At 39.7% G+C, this 18,135-nt stretch overlaps 1 protein-coding gene across 1 annotated transcript; it reads left to right on the top strand.

Moving 5' to 3' along the window:
- The first annotated feature begins 347 nt into the window (after positions 1-347).
- LOC110442114 (solute carrier family 23 member 2-like) lies at positions 348-17,216 on the top strand. Its single transcript, XM_021485563.1, has 10 exons — positions 348-433; positions 1,260-1,998; positions 5,647-5,804; positions 7,728-7,825; positions 10,861-11,021; positions 12,179-12,360; positions 14,119-14,239; positions 15,767-15,923; positions 16,340-16,593; positions 16,978-17,216. The coding sequence occupies exons 2-10, from the start codon at positions 1,699-1,701 to the stop codon at positions 17,044-17,046; spliced, it is 1,500 nt and encodes a 499-aa protein (XP_021341238.1). The 5' UTR covers positions 348-433; positions 1,260-1,698; the 3' UTR covers positions 17,047-17,216.
- Positions 17,217-18,135: the final 919 nt, after the last annotated feature.

Here is an 18,135-nt window from a genome sequence, read left to right as displayed (position 1 = left end):
ATTGAAAACCACACGCACATAAAATGGTTTGAACACAAACTTAACTTTATTATTTATTTCATATGAGTACGTATATGTTGAAAAATTGTTAATAATTGCATAACTTCTGCTTGTTTAAAATTAAAGCTGTTTTTCGCCCATTGATAGATTACATACATGTATTTTCAAGTGATGCGGCGCTGAACGGACTTGATTGTTTACTCGGAAACGCGTATGTTTCCTTCGACTGGAATATTACGTTATTTTCAGAAGCATATACACTCGGAAATGTTTAATAAAAGTGGTCCTTTCAGTAGGTGATAACGATTCCAAGGACATTTCGTTTGAAATAGATTCCATGTCTAATCGGTCATATTAGCATCGCTAGCAGACGACGTTCACAGGGGCTCGGTTTTGTGATTGACATCACTGAAAAACCACAACACTTTAAAAGGTATTTATACACATTCTAAAACCTTGTCGATACCCTCGACTTTTACAAGGTTTTAGAAAAGCTGAATTTTAGTGTTGTGGTTATTCACTGATGTTATGCATAACTCAAAATCTCGAAACCGATCCCCTGTGTGATGACGTTCACAAACTTATAAATTTCGTATCTAGAATGGCGCTTACAATAATTTTGTGGTACCTACACATCTTATAATAAATGTATATTTTCAAGCTGCTTATTTTTTTTGCTATGACCTATATTGCTAAATGCTAACGAACCCAGAATGTTTTCCGACTATAGGCCTATTGATACCGAAAGTATCGGGCGGCCATGTTTGTTTACCTTGTACCAGCTGTATTCCTACACTGGCCGTATCACTGTAAATTATAGTATACAGTCTCATATACTGCAATTTGGTTTACTAACGACATATAGGCAAATGCAACACAGAATGTAAATATATGGTTTATAAACCTGTGATGTTCGGTCATATTAAATATGACAATATAAGGTGGTTGGTTAGGGTTGATACATGATATGCATGTATGATGTCTCATGTATTTTACATAAGATTGATAATCAATATACGAGTATGTTAGATTCCATCGCGTCTAGCACACCAAATAATGTTTCACGTTTCTCATTATCAACCGAAATTGAATAAAACAATTTCGTATTTGATTTGAGTCCAAAAGTTTTGAAATGACAACAACTGCCTATTAGAGCATTCACGTTTGCGCAATGTGTTACAATGTATATATGGAATTTTAATTACTGTATTCAAAAGTTACGCTCAAGTGAGTCCTTTACAAAAATATCTGTTCCACAGGTTAGCAACACGTGCGGTAAAACCATCCAATAAAGATGTTATTTCCCTTTGACAAGGAATGGTACGGCAGACATTATCAACATGCATAGTAAAACAGGCGTCACGATTGTATGATCGGCAAAAGCTATCAGACGGGAGCGAGAAGATATGCATCAGTGATTCAGTTGCTTACCTTACTTGATGAACGTGTTAATGCATGTGTTACGGTGATTTCCCGTTGAATATTTGCCAGACCTGTTCTGACATATGGTGTTAGGGTACTTATGAGTAACGGAAAACACTGGCCGTACTGACCAACAGAACTGAAGTGGACCGATGATATAGTTGACTGCATATAAAGTAAATGACCATATTAGAACACATACCATAGTTAAAAAGGTATCGATATATCACAGTTGGATTTGCTATCTTGTATAAGTTCAAATTCTTCTGTGTGATTATGGAAGGGAGAAACGATATATACAGCGGGAACGAGATTGCGGACGACGTGGATTTGATGGAGCGCTGTCCACTTACAATGACAGATACCAGGCTCAGCCTTCCTCCCACGTATACAGACGTGGTTGGGAGCGGGACGTCGGCTATGGTCGACCTCCGGGATCATCATTCTGACGTAAGTAGTGCGTCTACTGAGGAAGCCAGTCTGCCGACCAAAAGTAGCGACTTGTCAACCACACCCCTGGAATACAGGATCAGTGATAATCCACCGATTCACCTTACTATTGTCTTCGCCTTCCAGGTAAGTACGCCCGTCTCTCAATCTCTTCCATATCAAGACTTCCGTCTCTCAGTCTCTTTGCCGGCCGTATTTCTGTCCCTCCATCTCTTCCGTATGAGTTCATCCGTCTCTCAGTCTCTTTGTCGGCCGTATTTCTGTCCCTCCATCTCTTCCGTGTGAGGTCATCCGTCCGTCAGTTTCTTTGTCGACCGTATTTCTGTCCCTCCATCTCTTCCGTGTGAGGGCATCCGTCTCTCAGTCTCTTTGTCGGCCGCATTTCTGTCCCTCCATCTCTTCCGTGTGAGGTCATCCGTCTCTCAGTTTCTTTGTCGGCCGTATTTCTGTCCCTCCATCTCTTCCGTGTGAGTTCATCCCGTCTCTTAGTCTCCTCCACGTCACTATCACCATTTCCCAATTTATTTATGTCACTCAACACTTCTAGGGCTGCACTTCAACTCATTCTCTTCTATGTCAGCGCTTACGTCTTTCAATCTCGTCCAGGTCTCATTCTCTTCTATGTCAGCGCTTACGTCTTTCAATCTCGTCCAGGTCTCATTCTCTTCTATATCAGCGCTTACGTCTGCATCTTTCAAATTTCAGTTCAGTACTTTGGTCTCTCGACCTATTCCTTCCTATGTCAACAATGACAACAACCGATGTAATCACAAAATTATATTCCCTATATTAAAAGTATTCGGATAATGCCAAAGTTCAGATCACGGGAAAATTCTAAATTTCCTGTCATATTCTTTAGTCTTTTAAAATGGTTTAATTGCTTTCAGGGTCACTTTCAAGTACTTGAACAAATATCGGCCATATTTGATTTTCTGACATTTGTCTATTTCTTGTGTTGATACGTCAGAACAATGACTTAGCTCGTTACGTATGACCTGTCTACTGAAACCTTCGATAACACGTATATGATTGAGCCATTATTTTTATTGGCACAAAAGAAATAACGTCTTTAAAGCCTGAGCACACGCGGAAGATAATGCAAAAAAAATCAAATAGAAATAAATTATAATTGTTTCAAATACCGCAACGTCAACACCTTTGCTTTTTTGAGAAATCCTATGGTGCCAGTCACTTTGTGGTTATTTTTATGTTACATCAAAAAAAAAAGGAAGAAAAAAAAGAATTGGATGAGTGTCTATAAGGCCTTTTTTTAGGCCTCGGTGTATTCTGATTTTTGATCAATACATCAAAAAGGGCCTTATAGACACTCATCCTTTAGAAATTTGAGAATTGTCTGGAATCTATTTTGAAAATTTTGAAACTTGAATATTGTTTAGCATCTAATGTATAAAATGAGTTGAATCGAGAAATTAAATTGATATTGAAAATGAAGTTTGAATATTATATAGAACTAGCAATGCTTTGAATTATCTATGGCGCAAAAATAAAAAGTGGCGTAAGCTATGACTTAAACTCAACAGATTGCAAAACAAGTGGACAAAATATACCATAGCTTCAACAACCGCAAAGAAACACGGAGAACTTTACCACAACATAATACACCACGGCGTCAACACACTTACGAAACACAAGGGCAAAATGTACGCCAGCGTCAGTGCCCTAGCAAAACACAAGGGTAGAATGTACGTCAGCGTCAGTGCCCTAGCGAAACACAAGGGCAAAATAAACCATTGCGACAAATCTTAACACTTTAAGATGAAAAACGCAGCATAAACACTCTAGCAACCAAGGAGAAAATAAACATCACCTGGACAACACATAAAGAAAAACACCATGCCTAGACATCAACACCTGGACAACACATCAAGAAAAACAACATGCCTAGATATCAACACCTGGACAACACAGCAAGAAAAACAACATGCCTAGACATCAACACCTGGACAACACAACAAGAAAAACAACATGCCTAGACATCAACACCTGGACAACACATCAAGAAAAAAACCATGCCTAGACATCAACACCTGGACAACAAGAACAAAACCATGCCTAGACATCAACACCTGGACAACACAACAAGAAAACCCCTTGCCTAGACATCAACACCTGGACAACACATCTTGAAAAAACCCATGCATAGACATCAACACCTGGTCAACACAACAAGAACAAAAACATGTCTAGACATCAACACCTGGACAACACAACAAGAAAAACAACATGCCTAGACATCAACACCTGGACAACACAACAAGAAAAACAACATGCCTAGACATCAACACCTGGACAACACAACAAGAAAAACAACATGCCTAGACATCAACACCTGGACAACACAACAAGAAAAACAACATGCCTAGACATCAACACCTGGACAACACAACAAGAAAAACAACATGCCTAGACATCAACACCTGGACAACACAACAAGAAAAACAACATGCCTAGACATCAACACCTGGACAACACAACAAGAAAAACAACATGCCTAGACATCAACACCTGGACAACACAACAAGAAAAACAACATGCCTAGACATCAACACCTGGACAACACAACAAGAAAAACAACATGCCTAGACATCAACACCTGGACAACACAACAAGAAAAACAACATGCCTAGACATCAACACCTGGACAACACAACAAGAAAAACAACATGCCTAGACATCAACACCTGGACAACACAACAAGAAAAACAACATGCCTAGACATCAACACCTGGACAACACAACAAGAAAAACAACATGCCTAGACATCAACACCTGGACAACACAACAAGAAAAACAACATGCCTAGACATCAACACCTGGACAACACAACAAGAAAAACAACATGCCTAGACATCAACACCTGGACAACACAACAAGAAAAACAACATGCCTAGACATCAACACCTGGACAACACAACAAGAAAAAAAACATGCCTAGACATCAACACCTGGACAACACAACAAGAACAAAAACATGCCTAGACATCAACACCTGGACAACACAACAAGAAAAACAACATGCCTAGACATCAACACCTGGACAACACAACAAGAAAAACAACATGCCTAGACATCAACACCTGGACAACACAACAAGAAAAACAACATGCCTAGACATCAACACCTGGACAACACAACAAGAAAAACAACATGCCTAGACATCAACACCTGGACAACACAACAAGAAAAAAAACATGCCTAGACATCAACACCTGGACAACACAACAAGAACAAAAACATGCCTAGACATCAACACCTGGACAACACAACAAGAAAAACAACATGCCTAGACATCAACACCTGGACAACACAACAAGAAAAACAACATGCCTAAACATCAACACCTGGACAACACAACAAGAAAAACAACATGCCTAGACATCAACACCTGGACAACACAACAAGAAAAGCAACATGCCTAGACATAAACAACCAACAACCTAAAGACAAAAATAAAACACAGCGTCAACACACTAAACACACTATAACAAAATATCCTTCTGTGTCATTACTCTTGAAACACAACACCTGAACAACACCGGAAGTCGACACTATAACCCAACCAAGGGAACTGAAGGGTAAGATGTTATCTCATTACAGTTGGCATCCATAACGTCTCCAATGAAATGAAGGAGTAGATTGACACAATTCAGTTTGAATACCATGGGCCGTACTTATTCATGCATGCTATGGTTTATTCGTGCATGTTTATTGATGGCTGCTCTATTGACAGTGTAATATTATTTATACTTCCAGCAAGCACTCCTGGCGTTCGCCACTCAGTTGGTCATTTCTCTACTCGTGGCTCAAGTTGTGAATGGTGAACATGACCCTGAATTTCGCGGCATTCTCCTCGGCTCAACAATGTTCATGTGCGGCTTAACAACCTTTCTTATGTCCTTATTTGGTGTCAGGTAAAATGCTTGAACTATTTTGTTAAATCTGGAGAACAGACATTCAAAGATATGTCCGTAGCGACATGTATCCTGAAACTTTGTATATATTAGCAGTTAATCAAAACAAACTTTGTATATATTAGCAGTTAATCAAAACAAACTTTGTATATATTAGCAGTTAATAAAAAAAACCCTTTGTATATATTAGCAGTTAATCAAAACAAGCTTTATATATATTAGCAGTTAATCAAAACAAACTTTGTATATATTAGCAGTTAATCAAAACAAACTTTGTATATATTAGCAGTTAATCAAAACAAACACTAGTAACAAAGTATTGCATGGTCAATGAAAAGGAATAAAATCGAAGGTTAAAGTAAATACGAAATGACGGCCAGAGAAACCGAAACGATATCTCCAGTAAAATCGAGCGAATTTTATCTGTTGTCACCAATGATTAAACACATATCAGTGTGCAACCTTAGCGAAGAATGACATAGGAACACTTTTGGATGATGAATCTGCTAATCAGAAGTTTCAGTCGGACCAAAGATTAAAAGAACGTGACTCAGTAAAAAGAATTTCAAGATTAATTCCTTTAACAACAACCCTCTATCTATTTGGCAATAACGCCACACATTAAATGCACATTTGTCGTTCTTAATAACGGGTATATAATGCCTTCATCTTAAATACACCTAGGTTGATTATGCATCAATTGTAAATATATTAATTTGTCGTTTACTTTATGACAGTTCAGCTAAAATACAGATGATAAAGCAACTCTAAGCTTTATTTGGATGTAGTGTTTTATATGCATGTCATATTTAGATAAAATGTTTTTAAAAAGTAAAATACTGAATCATATCTAGCTCCAGAAATATCCAACAACGTGGAGGACCCAGTAGTTATAAAACATTTTTGTGTTGACGTATTTTTCTTTCTGCAAAAAACCCCCAAACTTTGTTGTACCGTTTAATATTAAGATACTAAAAGTTTAACAGTGTTTATGCAGCTCCAGACGTGAGTAGATCAGAGAAGGTTTCGTTGAGCGTTTTGCTCATCCATGCATTATTCACGTAGACGAATGTTTAAACTTAAGCATTACAAGTGGGGTCCTGTCATTAGGTATGTATGCTATCCATGTTCAAACGTAGCTGAATAAACTGCCACGAAACACATGATAGCTTTAAACTGTCCTCATAAAAACGAATATCTTAAGAGTTATTATTGATGTGCTGTCGTTACTGATTCAATATAAAGGAAACTCCAGAATACAACCGATTGTTAGGTGGTGTATTTATCCGGCCTTGCCATGTTTATTTTTATTATGATTTGTAGATCCATGCGTGTCGATCATTTAACAGCCCCTTGGGAAGACTGTCTGTTAATAAAGTGGGCTCAAGAATTTGCATTGGGCGATTTTAATAGAATTCTGTATTGGTAAATATGTTTACAAGTACAGCTTATATCGGTAATAAATTACAAGGTAGGATGGTGTCGACAGCTTGTTATTTCCAATATCGATGTCCTTCAAGGTACTGAACTTATCACATATAAAAGTATACATACATCAAACACACATTATGTATTTTAAATACGAAAATCTATATATATGCAAAACAACATCGAAAAAAACCCAAATATATATATTGGCATACTAATTAGGCGGTAAGATAACGGGTCTTTTAAAGTTTTTTAATGCATGCTAGTTTGTCACCTGCTTTGCAGATGATTCGCGCTAGTGTGTACGGGGAAGTCACACATGTACAACAAACATTAACGTGGTAAAAAAAAATTACTGCAGTATGACAGAAGACTCTTTTGGTGCATAAGTGTTTTCTGGTTTTTTTTTCGAGCCTATCAAAGAATCTATCTACATGTGACATCACAGGAACATTACAGACTGAAAATAAACCTCTCATCTTCGTGTTATTTCAGATTGCCTATGCTGCAAGGCGCGGCCGCAGAATATATTGTACCACTGCTAGTTTTACAGGACGCCAAGCAAGACAAATGTGATGTTACTACGACAACTGGTGCGTTAAACAGATTTCTATGGAACATAACATATTTTAACCAAACTCATTTTACTTACAAAAAATACAATATATGATAAATACTTGTTGAAGCTTGATTAACCATTGTCTGTCCACCCCTTGGAAAATGGTCGGCAGGATAGTTTAGGGTTAATATGGTTGACTAGACGATTCAAGTGGTCGGGTTAATAGTTGATGTGGTCGGTTTGACGTTAGGGTGGTTGGGTAGCGGTAGAGGTGGTCGGCTGGACGGAAGAGGGGGTCGGCTGGACGGAAGAGGGGGTCGGATAGGCTGATAAGGTGATCGGTTGGACGGTAGGAGGGTCGGATGGACTGATAATGTGGTCGGTTGGACGGTATGGGTGGTCGGATAGACTGATAATGTGGTTGGTTGGACGGTAGAAGGGTCGGATGGACTGATACTGTGGTCGGTTGGACGGTAGGAGGGTCGGATGGACTGATGAGGTGGTCGGTTGGACGGTAGGGGTGGTCGGATGGACTGATAATGTGGTCGGTTGGACGGTATGGGTGGTCGGATAGACTGATAATGTGGTCGGTTGGACGGTAGAAGGGTCGGATGGACTGATACTGTGGTCGGTTGGACGGTAGGAGGGTCGGATGGATTGATGAGGTGATCGGTTGGACGGTAGGGTTGGTCGGATGGAATGATGAGGTGATCGGTTGGACGGTAGATGGGTCGGATGGACTGATGAGGTGATCGGTTGGACGGTAGGAGTGACGGATGGGCTGATAAGGTGAACGGTTGGACGGGAGGAGGGTCGGATGGACTGATGGGGTGAGCGGTTGGACGGTAGGGGGGGGCCGATGGGCTGATAATGTGGTCGGTTGGACGGTAGGATGGTCGGATGGACTGATAATGGGGTCGGTTGGACGGTAGGGGTGGTCGGCTGGACTGATAATGTGGTCGGTTGGACGGTAGGATGGTCGGATGGACTGATAATGGGGTCGGTTGGACGGTAGGGGTGGTCGGCTGGACTGATAATGTGGTCGGTTGGACGGTATGGGTGGGCGGATAGACTGATAATGTGGTCGGTTGGACGGTAGGAGGGGCGGATGGACTGATAAGGTGAACGGTTGGACGGGAGGAGGGTCGGATGGACTGATGGGGTGAGCGGTTGGACGGTAGGGGGGGGCCGATGGGCTGATAATGTGGTCGGTTGGACGGTAGAAGGGTCGGATGGACTGATACTGTGGTCGGTTGGACGGGAGGAGGGTCGGATGGACTGATGGGGTGAGCGGTTGGACGGTAGGGGGGGGCCGATGGGCTGATAATGTGGTCGGTTGGACGGTATGGGTGGACGGATAGACTGATAATGTGGTCGGTTGGACGGTATGGGTGGTCGGATAGACTGATAATGTGGTCGGTTGGACGGTATGGGTGGACGGATAGACTGATAATGTGGTCGGTTGGACGGTATGGGTGGACGGATAGACTGATAATGTGGTCGGTTGGACGGTAGGATGGTCGGATGGACTGATAATGGGGTCGGTTGGACGGTAGGGGTGGTCGGATGGTCTGATGAGGTGAACGGTTGGACGGTAGGAGGGTCGGGTGGACTAATGAGGTGATCGGTTGGACGGTAGGAGTGTCGGATGGACTGATAAGGTGAACGGTTAGACGGTAGGAGGGTCGGATGGACTGATTATGTGGTTGGTTGGGCGGTAGGGGTGGTCGGATGGACTGATGAGGGGATCGGTTGGACGGTAGGGGTGGTCGGATGGTCTGATGAGGTGAACGGTTGGACGGTAGGAGGGGCGGATGGACTGATGAGGTGGTCGGTTGGACGGTAGGGGTGGTCGGATGGGCTGATGAGGTGATCGGTTGGACGGTAGATGGGTCGGATGGACTGATGAGGAGATCGGTTGGACGGTAGGAGGGTCGGATGGGCTGATAATGTGGTCGGTTGGACGGTAGAAGGGTCGGATGGACTGATACTGTGGTCGGTTGGTCGGTAGGAGGGTCGGATGGACTGATGAGGAGATCGGTTGGACGGTAGGAGGGTCGGATGTACTGATAAGGTGAACGGTTGGACGGTAGGAGGGTCGGATGGGCTGATGAGGTGATCGGTTGGACGGTAGGGGGGTCGGATGGACTGATAAGGTGAACGGTTAGACGGTAGGAGGGTCGGATGGACTGATGATGTGATCGGTTGGACGGTAGGAGGGTCGGGTGGACTAATGAGGTGATCGGTTGGACGGTAGGGGTGGTCGGATGGAATGATGAGGGGATCGGTTGGACGGTAGATGGGTCGGATGGACTGATGTGGTGATCGGTTGGACGGTAGGAGGGTCGGGTGGACTAATGAGGTGATCGGTTGGACGGTAGGAGTGTCGGATGGACTGATAAGGTGAACGGTTAGACGGTAGGAGGGTCGGATGGACTGATATGGTGAACGGTTGGACGGTAGGAGGGTCGGGTGGACTAATGAGGTGATCGGTTGGACGGTAGGAGTGTCGGATGGACTGATAAGGTGAACGGCTGGACGGTAGGAGGGTCGGATGGACTGATGATGTGATCGGTTGGACGGTAGGAGGGTCGGATGGACTGATGAGGTGGTCGGTTGAATGTTTGAAGTTATTGGATGGTATTATGAGACAGTCAGATGGACGGTTGAAGGTACAGACAATAGAAGTGGTTAACTGGACGATTGGGTTGAAGTGTTAAGTTGAACGGTAGAAGTGGTTGGTTTGACGGTTTAAGATAATGGTTGAAGAGGACGGGTAGACAGTTGAAGTGGTTTGATGGACGGGTGAAATGGTCAGGTTGACGGTTTAACTGGTTGAGTGGACAGTTGAAGTGGTAGACGATTGAAGTTGTCAATTGGTAAATTGAAGGTATCTATGGAAGGTCAAATTGATTGGGTTTACGAATTAAGTATTCAGTTAAACGGTTACGTGATTATTGTCTATTTACAACAATACAAGCTTATTTCTGTTTCTTTTTCTTTTTGCCTCTCTACGTAGTTTTTATAATAACTGTTTTACAATTTCTGTTATTTCTTGTTTTCCTCTAGACACTCCGCTGATAAATAGTACCGGTGCGTACGTAGACGTGGCAAGTCGATTGTTTAGTTCCAATGATTCGACGGACACCTTAATGTCCAACATCACAACATTGGCTGACGGAGTAATTCCTCGCGACTATCAGGCTGCTGACTATGATAAACTGCAGGGGGTCAGTGTCAATCTCGTCAAAAGTACACTCTTATTCTTTTGTGATGTTACAGCAAATTTCACTTGTCAAACAGAAAAAACCCAGGACATCAGTAAAACTGAATGAGGTAAACCGATTAACCACCGTTAGGAAACCACATCGATAGAAATCACATCTTGAAACATACATTGAAAACAGTAAAACAGTATGCGTTAACTGATACTCCATACCGAGATATGTAGTCAAATGTTAAGTTTGAAATGTCATCGTGTTTGGTTCAAAACTTACGGAACTACTTTTACGGGGATATGAATTTCCCCAATAAAAATGACCTCACCATCACCTTCAATATCCAATTTACAGTTGTTTGCTTTGATCGTTTTTTGCAACTGTTTATCAAGTTTAAAGCTGAAGCAAATATCTCATTCACTGTCTTCTATCCATATCGACAGCAAAACTCAGTTTCTAACAGTTAAATCACCAATATACCTCCACAAGTACGCAAATATGGGATGTTTCTTGACTGTTGAGCGTTCGCCCAGGTGAGGAAGGCAATGGGTTCTGTCCCCAGGCCGGGAATACCAAAGTCCTTAAAACTGGTAGTTGTTATTCCCTGGTTAACGTTCAGCATTAAGGGAAATGACAACAATTGGTTCACCCGTTGTCAGTATAATGTGACCGGGCGGAATGCTGTGCTTCGGCATAGCATTTCAGTGGGATAGCACTATAAAGTCGGCATAAGATCCGCGCTTTCACAAAGAGGCAACCACACCAACAAACCCTGTCTCATGCATACACACACGCAAGCACGCATACACTATTAATACGACGTTAAACAATATTAAACCAAACCAAACCAAATCCCTGAATCAGCAGGCGTTTATTGGCATACATTTAAGTCAATACTTCCTGATTTTGTTAATATCATACTTACCGAGTTAGCCTTTTATACTGTTTATTTTCCAATAGGCTAAAATAAAATAAAAAATGTTGAATAGTATTGCACTTCTAAAAATATTAAATATTTAATGATTTTAATGCGTAACGGTTGGAGGCCGAGAAACTATGGCCACTGTTTAAAAAATATTGGCTAATGAAATTCAAACATGACTACTTTTTGGCTACTGATTTTTTAGGTCCAGGGTGAGTCATTTGCGTATAACTTTCTATGGTTACAGATGATGGGAAGTCTCATGATCGCTGGAACAGTCCACTTTCTGATGGGTGCGACAGGACTAGTGGGCATCTTGCTCAGGTTCGTCGGTCCCATCACTGTCGTACCCACCCTCCTTTTGGTCGGCTTCCGGATGGCATTGATGGTCGCCGACTTAATTTCTGTGCACTGGGGAATAGGTATCATGTAAGTTACGCACGTTCTGGTACACATGTTTCTGCTGTGAAAAATATTAGTATAATTATATCTGAAAACGTGTCTAAAATGTTTATATCTATAATTTAGTGTTACTTTAAATGTTGTCCAAAGCAAATGTATTGTCAGTAATTTCAAACCCAATGTTGAAAACAATACCGTAGTTCTCCTAATTGTTTTGTCAGAAATACATAATACCGTAGATCACTTGTACGGCATTTTCGAACATAAAGACAAAACAATATCTTTTTATTAAAAATTGAAAATTATTTAACATATAAATGGATCAATAAGGACAGTCACCATTGTTTTTATCTGTGCTTAAACACTATCAGCGAAAATGCGCAGCCGAATGGTTTGATATATATTAAAGTGTCACAAAAACGTTCCATAGATACCAGTGTGTCTTGATAAATAATAACTGATTTCTGTGTTCTCTCATTTCTTAAAATATATTTCAACTTAGTACAATCTCGTAAATGCTAATTGTTTATCTTGTTTAAATTCGTTCCGGTAGATCACGTGAACCAAGTCTGGTAATTTGATAAAAACAATGTAAACTTTTCTTCAAATAACTTTTTGTAGTCTGATGACTGATGACCGAGTTTTGTGTGTTCCCGTTCCTTTAAATATTTCAAGTTTGTGTAACCTGTATATTGTTATCGCATATAGCTTTATTTTTGTCAAATTAACGCACCTGTTATTTAGTAGGTTTAATAAATTTGTGTTGGCTTATAAAATAATTATTCTTAATTCTTTAGTATTAACAAACAATAATTTGTGTCTGATAAAAGATGCAAACATTTTAAATTAGAAGGAACTAAATGGACAATCACTTTGTATATGTTACATACGCTCAAATTAATGCATTATATTGGCAATAATAGGTTGTAACTTGAAACAAACGTGCTTAACCTTAATACAGAGTCGAGTCTTAGTTTTACTGACTTAAAACGCGATTTTCGTTCATGATTGTTAACAAACTATGGCATTTATGGTGAAAATCGTTTTAAATTGAAAATTAGTTGTAAACTCATTTAATCATAGTTATGATATATCAGTAAAAATGTTGATTTTAGTTTTAAATATGTCTTGAGGATTCCATTAAAATGTATTCCAACTTACGTGGTCCTTTCCCATAATTTGCTGTACATCATTGTAGAAAACATGTTGACGAACATTTTAAGCAATTATTTATATTAGATGTTGACTGTGATTACCTTTACTATTAAGACGTTTAATTCTCACAGGTCATTCAACTTGCTGCTTCTGAGTGATGACCTTTAACCCAAAGATTTAATTTCTTGTGATTGTTTTCATGAGTTTTATGTAAATTAGGCACGCTCCCGATGAAGGCTAGTCCTATGAAGAGGCGGTAGGTATTTGAAATGACAATGTTTAGATGTTAAAGTATATTCTTATTATTTTGCATACAAGAACTGTTCACGTTTCATCTTTATCCACTATTTTGTACTTAATTGAAACAAACAATCAATTGTGTTTAAGAAAATAACTGATGATTGTACAGATAAAGTTTATAAACTATAATACCTCTAAGTCAAAGTTCTAATAAATACCTTTTAGAATGTTTATTTTTTATTAATTACTTTCTATATATTTGACCATCATGTTTACAACTTAAATATTGTATGTCCAAGGAGAACAACTAACATTTACGAATTATATCTTAGGAGAGTAATATTGACATGCTACCATGGCGTGGTGTTAAAACAATACCCTTTGTTTCAGGACAGCTGCTAGTGCCGTTATCCTGTCGTTGTATCTGGGAAGATGGAAGATGCCGCTACCCTTTTGGTCAAGATCTAAAGGTTTCCATATAATACGTTCTACTTTACATCAAACAGCAGGGGTAAGATGCATGCGTTATTCATCATCAAAAAATTTGTAGGGAAATACAAAATAAATTCAATTAGAGTAAACATTTTTACTGCACCGTATGGCCATTTCTTCTTTTAATGTTTTTGCGAACGAAAATGTTGTTCAAATGTTCCTATTTTTCTTTTATTTGTTTCGATTATAATTCATAAATAATTTTTCGTCAACAGTCATCAACATTATAGAATTTGGCATCACAAATTGTCCACTCATTGACGGTTATATATCTTTAAATTGGCTATCAATAAAAAATAAGAATTTAAATGCTAAATTTAGATTTTGATAATTTGACATTTAGTACCATTAATGAATCCTGGATGGATGAGAACGACATACGGTGCACTAAAATGATTATTTTGATTTGCTTTTTATATGTAACGAACTATTTTTAAATAGGTAGTTCATCCCACCATATTTCTGGTGATGATTAAACCAGTAAGGTGTCTGCCGCTGGAATGTCAGTCCTTTTAGCAGGACCCTTTTCTGACAAATATGACATATTTATTGAAGAAAAGATATCTGTTCAAGCCAATCGTTGTGCATTTGTAGTATTAAATATGGTTTTCTTGGCACCTAACATTTTTTGTTGTACTCTTCATCCGTTTCAGAACATTTCTGGCGTGGATTTTACAGGATGTTGACATGTAGTACCACTGTAAAATATTAACTTGCTTTCAGCAAACATAATTTTAAATAAGTCCTTTATTTCTTTGTATTTCTAGCGATTATTCTGGTAGGTTGTAAGACAATTAATTTTGACTTCTCTCTTGAAAAGAGTAGCAAATGTGATGCGTTCATCTATTTAAACTATAGGTAAATATTAACATGAATGATCCAGCCTCGTTTATCCAGCAATCTGGTTGTTCGACTATTCAGACACCAGTAAAAAGCCGGTTGTTTATTCCAAGTGTTCCACCATCCAGCAAAGTGATGAAGAGGACAGAAAGACATTTTAAAGATTATTGTCCCAAAAATCTAGTTGTCTCAAAATCCTGCTACCAACGTTCCCCATCGGTGCTGATTGGTTCTCATTTGTATTTAGCTCAGGTTAACTGTCTACCTGTAAAAAGGCACGAGTTAGATTTACCGAGTGACTTTTACAATCAACTGTCATGGGATCTTTGTCAATCAGAACGTTTATGTTATATCTAGAAAACTTAAATATGTTTCTATTGAAAGTATATGATTCCTGTTTCCGATTGTTGATTTGACGTCACAATGGAAGATGAAGGCAAAACGCATTGCAACGTCATAATTATAAGAATGACAAATGAAACAACGTTTAGGGTGTTAAAAACTAGTGGGTAGCTAAGCCAAAAGAGTTACCAACTTTCCTAGCAGTTTTTTCCCATAAGTCGGAAATGAGGAGACATACACTTGTTATGGGAGAAGTTGATTTCACCAAATGTATTTATAGTTCCCATTTCCGTCAAAATATTTCATTGATAACTAAATTAGTATGTTTAGTTGTGGTAATCCGTTATAACTTTTTAATAATCAGATTCTGATTGCCCTATTATCTGGCTGGGCGCTGTGTGGCATACTTACGCAATATGGCGCCTTCTCCGACGATCCGAAGGCGCCCGACTACTACGCTAGGACGGATTTTATGCCAGGTGTAATACAGAATGCCAGATGGGTTTACCTCCCTTACCCAGGTAAGTTTCCCATCTATAACGTGTATTTCCTTACCAAAAACTGAGTAAATTGACAATAGGCGACGTAACATTTGAACTTAGGTTTGTATTAGCTTTTCAGTCGTGAGGTGAATAGCTGGCTAGTACAGAAAAAAAGGTTGGCGCAAAAGTTAATGTTTTCTTGTCTATTTTTGTGTAACGTATTTCTGTTTCAACAATTTCAACATACATCCGTTTATATCTTTCGGTGTACAATTCGTACTCCCATATCCCAATTTTTATTTTGGTTTTAGCTTTTAAGATGATGGACTGATTAACCAACAGCTGTTAAAATCATTCACTAACATGCAGTTGACGTTTTGGCGTTCCTGATTACTTACAGCAATCTTAACACATTTGTTATTTAGTTTATAAACAATATCATTCCTATTATTTAGGACAGTTTGGTATGCCGTCATTTAGCGCAAGGGCAATGATCGGGTTCCTAATTGCAACGTTGCTTTCCATCCTGGACTCAATCGGCGATTACTACGCATGCGCAATGGCTTGTAACGTACCGCCCCCTCCTGCCCACGCGGTAAATAGAGGAATCGCTGTGGAAGGGTTATGTTCTTTTCTCTCCGGGACACTGGGGTGTGGACATGCGACGGGTACATACGGAGGGAATATCGGGGCCATACGCATCACAAAGGTAAACGTTTTGAACAGCATGTCTGAAAGAGGTGTATGGCGGAAATACTAGAACGTTTGGTTTAATAAAGAGAAATAAATTGCAGGGAGATATATCAAAGCAGAAAACTAATGATATATTTATGTATAAAGTATCCGGTATACAGTTTACTTAATGTTATATTGTATCTTAAAACTTATTTACATAAGATGCCAGTAAAATGATACAAGGATATCATATGTTGCAACTGAAAGTTGTAAATGTGTAATGCCACAATGGGTTTGTATAGAAACCTTCATCTTGCTCCCTATTCCTTCACTATTTATAAACTTTATTGATTTTACAACTATGATGAAACAAGTCATTTCAACTTATATTAATCACTCTTGTTGGCCCGGATGTTAGCGCGTGGAGAGTCTAAATGTGGGAGGAAACCGGAGTACCCGGAGAAAACCTGCGAGATCGGACAGGTGACACCATACCTTTTCATGTACGATCGGGGAATCGAACCGCGGTAGCCTTGGTGAAAGACAAGTGTCCACTGCATCACCCGACCACCCATTCCTTCACGTGAACCTCTCGTCATTGACATTTTATGAATGACTTTTCGTCATTTGACAACTACTAGCAAAGGAATTATGTGTCACAAAGTGTCCACTCATTGACAGTACTTTTAAAAAACCATTTTCATTGAAGTTAGAATATCAATGCTCAATACTGCTTTTTATTTATTCTTTTGACCTTTAAGTCCACCCATGAGTCCTGAAAGGACCTAATGACCATATGGTACAGTAAAATGTTAACTTTATTTGGTTACCTGGATAGGCACACAAATGTTTTTAAATAGGTGCTTCGTATTTCTAGTAATTATTTTAAATCACAAGGTGGTTGACTTTGCTAGTGGACTATCAGTTCCCGGGGTTGGCCTCGGCCTTGTAGCCTGACTTAATTCTGACAGGGTATACATACTGTGCATTCTGACAGGGTACATTCTGACACATTCTGACAGGGTATACATTCTGACACATTCTGACAGGGTATACATTCTGACAGGTATACATTCTGACAGGGTACATTNTACATTCTGACACATTCTGACAGGGTATACATTCTGACAGGGTATACAATCTGACAGGGTTTACAATCTGACAGGGTATACATTCTGACACATTCTGACAGGGTACATTCTGACACATTCTGACAGGGTATACATTCTGACAGGGTATACATTCTGACAGACAGGGTATACATTCTGACACATTCTGACAGGGTATACATTCTGACAATTCTGACAGGGTATATATTCTGACAGGGTTTACAATCTGACAGGGTATACATTCTGACAGGGTATAAATTCTGACAGGGCATACATTCTGACAGGGTTTACAATCTGACACTTTCTGACAGGGTATACATTCTGACGCATTCTGACAGGGTATACATTCTGACAGGGTATACACTCTGCCACATTCTGACAGGGTACATTCTGACATATTCTGACAGGGTATACATTCTGTACATTCTGACAGTGTATAAATTCTGACAGGGTATACATTCTGACAG

Source organism: Mizuhopecten yessoensis, unplaced genomic scaffold (assembly GCF_002113885.1).
Source record: "Mizuhopecten yessoensis strain PY_sf001 unplaced genomic scaffold, ASM211388v2 scaffold716211, whole genome shotgun sequence".
NCBI classification, from domain to species: domain Eukaryota; kingdom Metazoa; phylum Mollusca; class Bivalvia; order Pectinida; family Pectinidae; genus Mizuhopecten; species Mizuhopecten yessoensis.
This window is presented reverse-complemented; position numbering and strand designations above follow the sequence as displayed.

Bases quoted from the DNA above. Each gene is read 5' to 3' on its own strand.
- LOC110442114 (XM_021485563.1), top strand. From the start codon at position 1,699: ATGGAAGGGAGAAACGATATATACAGCGGGAACGAGATTGCGGACGAC. The intron at 7,826-10,860 runs GTGCGTTAAACA...GTTTTCCTCTAG, and splicing joins TGATGTTACTACGACAACTG to ACACTCCGCTGATAAATAGT. The intron at 15,924-16,339 runs GTAAGTTTCCCA...CCTATTATTTAG, and splicing joins GGTTTACCTCCCTTACCCAG to GACAGTTTGGTATGCCGTCA.